The following is a 12565-nucleotide window of genomic DNA, read 5'->3' on the forward strand; positions in this document are numbered from 1 at the left end:
ACTGGTAGCGCCTCAAGAGGTAGGGGAGCGCTTCCAGTAGCACCCTGCCTCCTGCCTGGGGCGCTACCACTGAATTTAATGCACAGGGCTGCTAACTTTCTCGGGGTGCTAAAATTAGCCCCGGCGCCACCGAATTTCTCCCTAAGCGTCTAAATGGGCTGGAGGAGCAGAGGGATCCCGGGATACAGATACACAAATCACTAAAAGTAGCGACACACGTTAATAAGGCCATTAAAAAAAAGCACTGGGGTACATCCTAAAGGAGCCTTCTGTTCCGTGACTAGGAGCTCTGAACCATGGAAGAGAGCGGCTGGGACATATTTCTCACACGCCTCCAGATTAACCTGCAAAGCAACTTTGCTGTCAGTGAAGAGAGACAAGAAAGACCAAAGTGCCGTTTGCCCCTCTCAGTGTGGCCCTGAAGGACTGTGTCCAGGCTGGAGTTCTGTTCCCGCTGTACGATCCTCCCCCAGATTGTCCTTTCTGAGCTCCAGCCAGGTGATGCTAAACACTCAGGTGGGAAAGACAAAAATCTACAACAATGTGTTTAAAACAAAGTTGATTTATTTGACATATATTCTGAATATTAAACTCCAGCCCAGTTCCCGGAGTTATTAACATCAGCAGAAACAATCCCCACCTGTCAGAATAAACATGGTTCAGTCCTGGATGTGATTAACAGCAGCAATAACAACAGAATCCACCCCCTGCAGTCACTTGTGAACTCGCTGGTGTGTCAGCAGGTGGGATGAGCGAGTGAATCCCTTCCCACACACGGAGCAGGTGAACGGCCTCTCCCCAGTGTGAGTGCATTCGTGTTGTATCAGCTTCCTTTCGCTTTTAAAACTCTTCTCACAGTCAGAACATTTAATAGGTCTCTCATCAGTGTGAACAAGTTGATGATCAGTGAGGTGGGATGACCGAGTGAATCCCTTCCCACGCTCAGAGCAGGTGAACGGCCTCTCCCCGGTGTGAATGCGCTGGTGTGTCAGCAGGTTGAATGACTGAGTGAATCCCTTCCCACACTCAGAGCAGGTGAACGGCGTCTCCCCGGTGTGAACACGCTGGTGTTTCAGCAGGTAAGATGACTGAGTGAATCCCTTCCCACACTCAGAGCAGGTGAACGGACTCTCCTCAGTGTGAACACGCTGGTGTTTCAGCAGGTAAGATGACTGAGTGAATCCCTTCCCACACTCAGAGCAGGTGAACGGCCTCTCCTCAGTGTGAACACGCTGGTGTATCAGCAGGTTGGATGACTGAGTGAATCCCTTCCCACACTCAGAGCAGGTGAACGGTCTCTCCCCGGTGTGAACTCGCTGGTGTATCAGCAGGTTGAATGACTGAGTGAATCCCTTCCCACACTCAGAGCAGGTGAACGGCCTCTCCCCGGTGTGAACACGCTGGTGTATCAGCAGTTTGGATGACTGAGTGAATCCCTTCCCACACTCAGAGCAAGTGAACGGCCTCTCCCCGGTGTGAACACGCTGGTGTTTCAGCAGGCTGGATGACTGATTGAATCCCTTCTCACACTCAGAGCAGGTGAACGGCCTCTCCCCAGTGTGAACTCGCTGGTGTTTCAGCAGGTTGGATGACTGAGTGAATCCCTTCCCACACTCAGAGCAGGTGAACGGCCCCTCCCCAGTGTGAACTCGCTGGTGTTTCAGCAGGTCAGATGACTGAGTGAATCCCTTCCCACACTCAGAGCAGGTGAACGGCCTCTCCCCGGTGTGAACTCGCTGGTGTGTCAGCAGGTGGGATGACTGAGTGAATCCCTTCCCACACTCAGAGCAGGTGAACGGCCTCTCCCCAGTGTGAACTCGCTGGTATGTCAGCAGGTCAGATGACTGAGTGAATCCCTTCCCACACTCAGAGCAGGTGAACGGCCTCTCCCCACTGTGAACACGCTGGTGTATCAGCAGGATGGATGGCTGAGTGAATCCCTTCCCACACTCAGAGCAGGTGAACGGCCTCTCCCCGGTGTGAATGCGCTTGTGTCTCGATAGGCCAAAGGGTTGGCTGAAGCCTCGTCCACACACAGAACACGTGTACGGTTTCTCCCCGCTGTGAACAGTGCTTTTTGCTTCCATGTTCAGAGGCCGATGATATTCAGATCTGATGAGTCGAGTGACTCTGTCAGATCTTGACGTGATGTTTGGTTTGAGTTTCCTGTCTATAAATCCTCCCCTTCCAGTGCCCTGTAAAATTAATTTGAAACAGGGAGCGTGAGAGACAACCCACAAGAAAACAAAGGCAGGTTGTGAAATTGAGCTCAATGAATCTGGTCAATTGTGGGGCCGGCACTAGAGAAAAGTGACCATGAAAGCTGCTGGATTGTCATAAAAACCCAACTGGTTCACTGATGTCCTTCAGGGAAGGGAATCCGCCACCTGGTCTGGGCCTACACAAGACTCTGGCCTCTATGGGAGGAGAGAGAGAGAGAGGTGGGTGTGGGAGGGGGAGGGGGGCGAAGGAAAGGAACTTTATACATCTGCAACTCGACCAGAACTTTGATAGAACCTCCAAAACCCGCAACCTCCACCACCTAGAAGGACAAGGGCAGCTGTTGTATGGGAGCACCATCACCTCCAAGTTCCCCTCCAAGTCACACACCATCCTGACTCAGATATATTCATCGTTGCTGGGTCATAATCCTGGAACTCCTTACCGAACAACATTGTGGGAATACCTTCACCACACGGACTGCAGTAGTTCAAGAAGGTGACTCACCACCCCCTTCTCAACGGGAAACTGGGGATTGGCAATACAGGAAACTTTCATTTAAACGGAGGTTAAATATCCGGAATGCTCTATCCACTGGCAAAATTCAGGAGTGGGTTCAGATAACTTTTTTTACTTTTAGCTGCTTTTTTTCTCCATTTGTGGCTCTGCAAGCGTCTAGCTGAAGCTGTTGCTTAGCTACAGAGATGCTTGCAAGCTGCGCCGACAGTTTTGAAGCTGTTGCTAAGCAACAGGGTTTGTTGCTTCAGACGGAGCTCAGAAGCTCCGTATCTTTCAACTATAGCGCTCGTTTCTCCGGCAGTGTTGATCGACCGGCACCAGCTCGGTCCCGTCAGTGCCGGATACCAGAAAGTTTCCTGTATTTGCTGCTCTTGCGAGCTACGCCCACATCCCAAAAATGAATTAAAACAAATCTGTAGATGTAAACAGGATTAAAAGCCTGTACAGAAATACTTGTTCCTAAAACAATACTCTTTTACATTGTACGGACAGTGTCTGTGTAACAACCTAATCTCCCCTAGAATCCACCTCCCTTGACAGTCTCACATTGGAAATTGTTGGGTCCTCCTGGGCTCAGAAGTACTGGGGGGTTAAGCCCAGCAGCTTCTCCTCCATCTCCACTCCAGCTCAAACTGAAACATAGAAACATACAAACATAGAAACATAAAAGATAGGAGCAGGAGTAGATTATTCAGCCCCTCAAGCCTGCACCGCCATTCAATGCGATCATGGCTGATTATCCAAATTCAGTACCTGGTCCCTGCTTTCTCCCCATACCCCTTGATCCCTTTAGCTTTAAGAAATATATCCAACTCCTTCTTGAATATATTTAATGTATTGGCCTCTACTGCCTTCTGTGGTAGAGAATTCCATAGGTTCACCACTCTCTGGGCGAAGAAATTCCTCCTCATTACTGTCCTAAATGGCTTACCCCGTATCCTTAGACTGTGACCACTGGTTCTGGACTCCCTGACCATCGGGAACATCCTTCCTGCATCTAGTCTGTCCAGTCCGGTCAGAATTTTATAAGTTTCAATGAGATCCCCTCTCATTCTTCTAAACTCCAGTGAGTACAAGCCCAATCGTCCCAATCTCTCCTCATACGTAATTCCTGCCATCCCAGGTATCAGCCTGGTAAATCTTCATTGAACTCCTTGCACGGCAAGAACATCCTTCCTCAGATAAGGCGACCAAAACTGCACACAATACTCACAATGTGGTCTCACCAAGGCCCTGTACAACTGCAGCAAGACATCCTTGTTCCTGTACTCAAACCCTCTTGCTACGAAGGCCAACATACCATTTGCCTTCTTAACCGCCTGCTGCACCTGCATGCTTACCTTCAGCGACTGGTGCACAAGGACACCCAGGTCTCATTGCACTTCCCCTTCTCCCAATCTATTGCCGTTCAGATAATAATCTGCCTTCCTGTTTTTGCCACCAAAGTGGATAACCTCGCATTTATCCACATTATACTGCATCTGCCATACTTCTGCCTAATCACCCAACCTGTCCAAATCATACTGGAGTTTTTCGGCATCCTCCTCACACACGCCCACCCTGCTTTGTGTCGTCTGCAAACTTGGAGATGTTACATCTAGTTCCCTCGTCTAGATCATTTATATATATTGTGAATAGCTGGGGTCCTAGGACCGATCCCTGTGGTACCCCACTAGTCACTGCCTGCCACTCGGAAAAAGACCAGTTTATTCCAACTCTTTGCTTCCTGTCTGCCAACCAGTTCTCTATCCAAGTCAGTACCTTGCCCCCAATCCCATGTGCCTTAACTTTACACGCTAATCTCTTATACGGTACCTTATTGAAAGCCTTCTGAAAGTCCAAATACACCACATTCACTGGTTCTCCCTTATCTATTCTACCAGATACATCCTCAAAAAATTCCAGTAGATTAGTCAAGCATGATTTACCTTTTGTAAATCCATGTTGACTTTGTCCGATCCTGTCACTGTTTTCCAAGTGCTCTGCTATTACATCTTTTACAATGGACTCTAGCATTTTCCCCACACATATAATTCCCCGTTTTCTCTCTACCACCTTTTTTGAATAGTGGGGTAACATTAGCTGCCCTCCAACCCATGGGAACTGATCCAGAGTCTATCGAATTTTGGAAGATGGCCAGCAATGCATCTACTGTTTCTAGGGCTACTTCCTTAAGTACCCTCGGATGTCGATTATCAGGCCCTGGGGATTTATCGGCCTTCAATCCCGTCAATTTCCCTAACACCATTTCCCTACAAATACTGATTTCTTTCAGTTCCTCCCTCTCATTAGACCCTATGTTCCTCGACATCTCTGGGAGGTTATTTGTGTCCTCCTTTGTGAAGACAGAACCAAAGTATGTATTTAATTGGCCTGCCATTTCTTTGTTCCCCATTATAAATTCCCCTGATTCTGACTGCAAGGGACCTATACTTGACTTCACCAATCTTTTTCTCTTCACATATCTACAGTTAGTTTTTATGTTCCCTGAAAGCTTACTCTCATACTCTATTTTCCCCCATTTAATTAATCCCTTTGTCCTCCTTTGCTGAATCCTAAACTGCTTCCAATCCTCAAGTTTACTACGTTTTCTGGCCAATTTATATGTCCTCTCCTTGGATCTTACGCCATCCCTAATTTCCCTTGTTAGCCACAGTTGAGTCACACTTTTTGTTTTACTTTTATGCCAAACAAGGATGAACAAATTCTGTAGTTCATCCATGCGATCTTTGAATGTTTGCCATTGCCTATCCACTGTCAACCCTTTGAGTAACATTCCCCAAACAATCCTACCCAACTCGCGCCTCATACCATCGTAGTTTCCTTTATTTAAATTCAGGACCCTAGTCTCTGAGTCAACTGCTTCACTCTCCATCTTAATGAAGAATTCTATCATATTATGATCGCTCTGATCCAAGGGGCCTCGCACAACAAGATTGCTAATTAATCCTTTCTCATTACATAATACCCAGTCTAAGATGGCCTGATCTCTAGTTGGTTCCTCGACATATTGGTCCAAGAAACCATCCCGTATACACTCCAGGAATCCCTCCTCCACAGTATGGTTACTAATTTGGTTAGTCCAATTTATATGTAGATTAAAGTCACCCATGATAACTGCTGTGCCCTTATTGCACGCATCTCTAACTTCCCATTTAATGCCATCCCCAACCTCCGCATTACTGTTTGGAGGTCTGTATAACACTCCCACTAACGTTTTCTGCCCCTTGGTATTTCTCAGCTCTACCCATACAGATTCCACATCATCAGAGCCAATATCCTTCCTTTCAATTGTGTTAATCTCCTCTTTAAAAAGCAATGCTACCCCACCTCCTTTTCCTTTTTGCCGATCTTTCCTGAATATTGAAAACCCCTGGATGTTGAGTTCCCAGCCTTGGTCACCCTGGAGCCATGTTTCCGGAATCCCAATCATATCATATCCGTTTACCTCTATTTGCGCAGATAATTCATCCACCTTATTACGAATGCTCCTCGCATTAAGACACAAGGCCTTCAGGCTTGTTTTTTTTAACACTCTTACACCTTTTAGAATTATTATTTACTGTGGCCATGTTTGATTTAAACCCTTGCTTTCTCTGAACACCACCTTTGTTTTTCTCCTTCCTGTCTTTTGCTTCTATCCTGGTTTCCCTTTCCCCTGTTTCCCTGCTCAGGTTCCCAACCCCCTGCCATTTTAGTTTAAACCCTCCCCCACAGCACTAGCAAACACTCCCCCTAGGACAGCGGTCCCGGTCCTGCCCAGGTGCAAACCGTCCAGTTTGTACTAGCCCCACCTCCCCCAGAACCGGTTCCAATGTCCCAGGAATTTGAATCCCTCCCCCATGCACCATTCCTCTAGCCACGTAGTCATCTGAAATATCCTTCTATTTCTACTCTGACTAGCACGTGGCACTGGTAGCAATCCTGAGATTACTACCTTGGAGGTCCTATTTTTTAATTTACCTCCTAACCCCCTATATTCAGCTTTTAGGACCTCATCCCGTTTTTTTACCTATATCGTTGGTACCTATATGCACCACGACAATTGGTTGTTCACCCTCCCCTTCCAAAATGTTCTGCAGCCGCTCTGAGGCATTCTTGACCCTTGCACCAGGAAGGCAACATACCATCCTGGAGTCACATTTGCAGCCGCAGAAACGCCTATTTATTCCCCTTACAATAGAATCCCTTATTACTATAGCTCTCCCAATCTTTTTCCTCCCGTCCTGTGCAGCAGAACCACCCACGTTGCCAGGAAGTTGGCTGCTGCTGCCTTCCCCTGATAAGCCATCCTCCCCAACAATATCCAAAGCAGTATATCTGTTTGAGAGGGGGATGGTCACTGGGGAACCCTGCACTACCTGCCTGCATCTACTGCTCTGCCTGGTGGTCACCCATTCTCTTGCTGCCTGTGTAGCCTTTACCTGCGGTGTGACCAACTCCCTAAATGTGCTATCCACGATGTCCTCAGAATTGCGAATGCTCCAGTATGTATCCACTCGCAGCTCCAGCGCTGCAATGCGGTCTGTCAGTAGCTGCAGCTGGATACACTTCCCGCACACATGGTTATCAGGGACACAGGAAGTGTCACAAGAATTACAGACACCCTATAAACTCTGCCGCCTCGCTCTTTATATCACCGTCGCCGCTCCTCACAGGTCCGCTGCTGTGGGGCTTACCTGCTCCACCACCTCGCTTTATATCACCACCGCCGCTCCTCATAGGTCCGCCGCCGCCGTGGGGCCTACCTGTGCCTCGGATAATAGATACATAGAAGATAGGAGCAGGACGATAGCAAAATACTGCAGATGTTGGAAATCCGAAATAACAACAGAAAATGCTGGAAAAACTCAGCAGGTCAGGCAACATCCGTGGAGAGAAATTTGAGTTGACGTTTCGGGTTGGACCCTTCTTCAAAACTGGAAAGAAAAGAAACTAGAGCGAAGGCAGGGCTGCGATCGGACAAAAGAATAAAAGAAACAAAAGAAGTAAAAGAGATTAGAAGCTAGACGAGATGGTAATAGGCTGGGATTGGGTGTAAAGTGTACTGGCAGGGCAAAAGATAGCTGCCAGGTGTGAGAGAGAAACAAAAGGAAAGGGGGGGGAAAAGGAGTGGAACAATTACAAGAGAAAATGAAATGGGGGCCGAGCTTATGATCTGAAATTGTTGAACTCGATATTGAGTCCGGAAGGCTGCAGACTGCCTAATCGGAAGATGAGGTGCTGTTCCTCGAGTTTACGTTGAGCTTCCGTGGAACAATACAAGAGGCCAAGGACGGTGAGGTCCGAGTGGGAATGGAGCGGTGAATTAAAATGACAGGCGACACATCAGCGAGTTCACACTGACGAGAGGCCCTTTAAATGTTCTGACTGTGGTAAGAGCTTTAAAAGCTCAGGGGAGCTGAAGGGGCACCAGCGAGTTCACACTAACGAGAGACCCTTTAAATGTTCTGAGTGTGGGAATAGTTTTAAAAGCTCCCGGGAGCTCAAGAGACACCAACACCTACACACTTGGGAGAGGCCGTTCACCTGCTCCGTGTGTGGGAAGGGATTCACTCGGTCATCCTACGTGCTGGTACATCAGCGAGTTCACACTGGGGAGAGATCGTTCACCTGCTCCGTGTGTGGGAAGGGATTCACTCAGTCATCCCGCCTGCTGTTACATCAGCGAGTTCACACTGGGGAGAGACCGTTCACCTGCTCCATGTGTGGGAAGGGATTCACTCAGTCATCCAACCTGCTGACACACCAGCGACTTCACACTGATCATAGACTCTAACAGCACAGATGGAGGTGATTCAGCCCATCGTGTCTGTGCCCATCGTGTCTTTGAAAGAGCTGTCCAATTTAGTCCCAAACCCCAGCTTTATCCCCAGAACTCTGCAAACTAGTCCTCTTCAAGGACTCGTCCAATTACTGTTTGAAAGTTCCTGTGGAACCTCATTCCAGCATCCTTTCAGATGGTGCGTTCCAGATCTGAACAACCCTCTGTATGAAAACAATTCTCCTCATTTCACCTATAGTTCTTTTAGTAACTATTTTAAATCTGTGACCTTTGGTTACCGACGCACTTGCCAGAGTGAACAGTTTCTCTCTACTTGCTCGATCAAAACCCCTCATCATTTTGAACACCTCTATTAGGTCTCCCCTTAACCTTCTCTGCTCTAAGGGGAACAATCCCAGCTTCTCCAGTCTCTCCACATAACTGAAGTCCCTCTTCCCTGGTACCATCCTGGTCAACCTCCTCTGCACGCTCTCCAAGGCCTTGACATCCTTCCTGAAGTGTGGTGCCCAGAACTGTACACAAGACTCCAGCTGAGGCCAAAACCCTGCAGCTGTACAAAACCCTGGTTAGACCACACCTGGAGCACTGTGAGCAGTTCTGGGCACCACACCTTAGGAAGGATATATTGGCCTTGGAGGGAGTGCAGCGTAGGTTTACCAGAATGATACCCGGACTTCAAGGGTTAAGTTACGAGGAGGGATTACACAAATTAGGGTTGTATTCCCTGGAATTTAGAAAGTTAAGGGGTGATCTGATCGAAGTTTTCAGGATATTAAGGGGAACAGATAGGGTAGAGAGAGAGAAACTATTTCCGCTGGTTGGGGATTCTAGGACTGGGGGCAGAGTCTAAAAATTAGAGCCAGACCTTTCAGGAGTGAAATTAGGAAACACTTCTACACACAAAGGGTGATAGAAGTTTGGAACTCTCTTCCGCAAACAGCAATTGATGCGAGATCAATTGTTAATTTTAAATCTGAGATTGATAGGTTTTTGTTAACCAAAGGTATTAAGGGATATGGGCCAAAGGCGGGTGTATGGAGTTAGGTCACAGATCAGCCATGATCTCATTGAATGACGGAACAGGCTCGAGGTGCTGAATGGCCTCCTCCTGTCCTATGTTCCTAACTAGTGATTTGTAAAGGTTTAGTGTAACTTCCTTGTTTTTGTATTCAATGGTGTGGAGATGCCGGAGTTGGACTGGGGTGGACAAATGTAAGAAGTCACACAACACCAGGTTGTAGTCCAACAGTTTTATTTGAAATCACAAGCTTTCGGAGCGCTGCTCCTTCGTCAGGTGAAGTGGAGATGTGCTGCCTTCCTTTAGGAATTTATGTTAGTTTTCCAGTTAATTCAGGGGTTTGAGTAATTTGGGTCGATTTCCATTGTGTGCCGCCACCTAGTGGATATTTGGTACCTAGCAAGTGCAGTAAAGCGCAGTAAAGTGCAGTAAAGCACAGTAAAGTGCAGTAAAGTAAACTACTGTGTATCACAGACCTGCAGCCACACATGGTCTGGGAAGTTATAAGAACATAACATAAGAAATAGGAGCAGGAGTAGGCCAATCGGCCCCTCGAGCCTGCTCCACCATTCAATAAGATCATGGCTGATCTGATCCTAATCTCAAATCTTCTATCACTCTCCATCCACCCGAACCCATGTGATCTCCCGGGAGAGGCGAAAAACCAGATTAAAAACCCAATGGCCAATTTGGGAGAAAAAAATCTGGGAAATTCCTCTCCGACCCATCTAGGCGATCGAAATTCGTCCAGGAGATCACTCTGTCCCTATATTTTCTACAGTACTTACCTTCTGTAAAGGCGATCTCCACCCCAGCCAGGAACAGGAATAAAACCATCTCCTGAAATCTAACACAGAATTAGAACACAGTAGGAGCAGAACCAGGCTACACGGCCCCTGGGCCCACTCCGCCACCCACAGGGCCATGACCATTCTGAACCTAGACTCATGTCCAATTTCCTGCCCGCTCCCCGTAAACCCTTAATTCCATTTACTTCTAGGAAACTATCTATTTCTGTTTTAAATTTATTTAATGATGTAGCTTCCACAGCTTTCTGGGGCAGCAAATTCCACAAACCTACCACCCTCTGAGTGAAGAAGTTTCTCCTCATCTCAGTTTTGAAAGAGCAGCCCCTTATTCTAAGATTATGCCCCCTAGTTCTAGTTTCACCCATCAGTGGGAACATCCTCACTGCATCCACCCGATCAAGCCCCTTCACAATCTTATCTGTTTCAATAAGATCGCCTCTCATTCTTCTGAACTCCAATGAGTAGAGTCCAAATCTACTCAACCTCTCCTCATATGACCACCCCCTCATCCCTGGGATTAACCGAGTGAACCTTCTTTGTACTGACTCGAGAGCAAGTATGTCTTTTCTTAAGTATGGACACCAAAACTGTATGCAGTATTCCAGGTGCGGTCTCACCAATACCTTGTACAACTGCAGCAATTCCTCCCTGTTTTTATATTCCATCCCCCTAGCAATAAAAGCCAACATTCCATTGGCCTTCTTGATCACTTGCTGCACCTGCATACTAACTTTTTGAGTTTCGTGCACCAGGACCCCCAGGTCCCTTTGTATTCTTGTCACGCTCCAGCCTTGGACACTATTTGTCTGTAAGTATTTGAGAATGTTATAGATGATTAGTGTACACTATATTTTGCAGAAAATGTTTAGTTTGTAACTTTTCTCTGTAAGCAAACTTACACAGCTAGCCGTGAAGTGCTCGCTCTCTGTCTAGCTGGTTAACTTGTAGCTGTATTTTGATGCACTATGTACAGGGCTAATTTAAAGAGAATGCCTTTCAGTTTGCTAAATGTATATTCACAGTAAGCTGTGTTTCCACGTGTTTTGGTAAGTTACATGCCAAATGTACTGTGTTGCTCAGGCGTACCTAAATTTGTGTATGTATATCAGTTATGTGCTTGTGTACTAATGTGTGCTTCCATTTCTGTGTTGTATTTCAGTTTCACAATAAGAATCTTTCAGTAAAGTTTGCAAGAAAAGCCAAGCCTTGTGATTTTTATGGGAAGATATCAAGTTGTTAGCTACCTGTCTAGCTCTGCATAGGAACGCGCTGCAAGGGCAGAATAGGAGAGAGGCATAAAGACACAGCTTATATAGTCAGAGAATAATGCCAGATGATTACAGGTAATCTTTCTAACTGCCATTTATCACACCTCGGCAGAGAGATAATCACAGCGATCAAAGGTGTGAATGGTGTCCAAACAGGTTAGTCAGGAAAACATTACATCAAAGAACAATGAGGTGGGGTCACAAGGGGTGAAATGTTGCAGATGCTGGGGTCTGCTGGAAATCACAGCAGGTCCGGCCGCATCTGTGTAGAGAGAACAAGCCAACGACGACTCGACTCTGGGTGACCCTACGTCAGGTGGGGTTACATGTAGCGTGACATGAACCCAAGATCGCGGTTGAGGCCGTCCTCATGAGTGCGGAACTTGGCTATCAGTTTCTGCTCGACGATTTTGCGTTGTCGTGTGTCTCGAAGGCCGCCTTGGAGAATGCTTACCCGAAGATCGGAGGTTGAATGTCCTTGACTGCTGAAGTGTTCCCCAACTGGGAGGGAACACTCCTGCCTGGCGATTGTTGCGCGGTGTCCGTTCATCCGTTGTCGCAGTGTCTGCATGGTCTCGCCGATGTACCATGCTCCGGGGCATCCTTTCTCCAGTCCCTTGTTCAGGGCCCGGGGCTCGGGGAGGCTGTGGGCCTTTATTCCCCGCATTGGACACAAGGCTCTTTGTCTCACAACACACTGGCTCAGGTTTTAATAGAGACTTTTTAAATTCATCAATAAAAGCAGATAAATCTCGTGGAACAAAATATTTAATATTTGGGAGTAAAAATACTGTTATTTTTCCTCTGTGGAATTTGTTAGTTTCCGACAATAACAACAATTTGTATTTATAGAACGTATTTAATGTAGTAAAATGTCCCAACGTGCTTCACGGGAACGTTATAAAACAAAATTTGACACCAGGTACAAACCAAGCATATTCCCATA

At 47.0% G+C, this 12565-nt stretch overlaps 1 protein-coding gene across 1 annotated transcript; it reads right to left on the bottom strand.

The window, feature by feature from the left end:
- Positions 1 to 546: 546 nt before the first annotated feature.
- On the bottom strand, positions 547 to 8117 carry LOC147081773 (uncharacterized). The gene is made up of 2 exons (XM_085980691.1): positions 7419 to 8117; positions 547 to 2195 (listed from the first exon to the last, which is right to left on the bottom strand). The coding sequence occupies exon 2, from the start codon at positions 2085 to 2087 to the stop codon at positions 714 to 716; it is 1374 nt and encodes a 457-aa protein (XP_085836817.1). The 5' UTR covers positions 2088 to 2195; positions 7419 to 8117; the 3' UTR covers positions 547 to 713.
- Positions 8118 to 12565: the final 4448 nt, after the last annotated feature.

The sequence above is a fragment of the Somniosus microcephalus genome, unplaced genomic scaffold (genome assembly GCF_052327205.1).
Source record: "Somniosus microcephalus isolate GS21.2 unplaced genomic scaffold, FLI_Smic_1.0 scaffold430, whole genome shotgun sequence".
Classification (NCBI taxonomy): domain Eukaryota; kingdom Metazoa; phylum Chordata; class Chondrichthyes; order Squaliformes; family Somniosidae; genus Somniosus; species Somniosus microcephalus.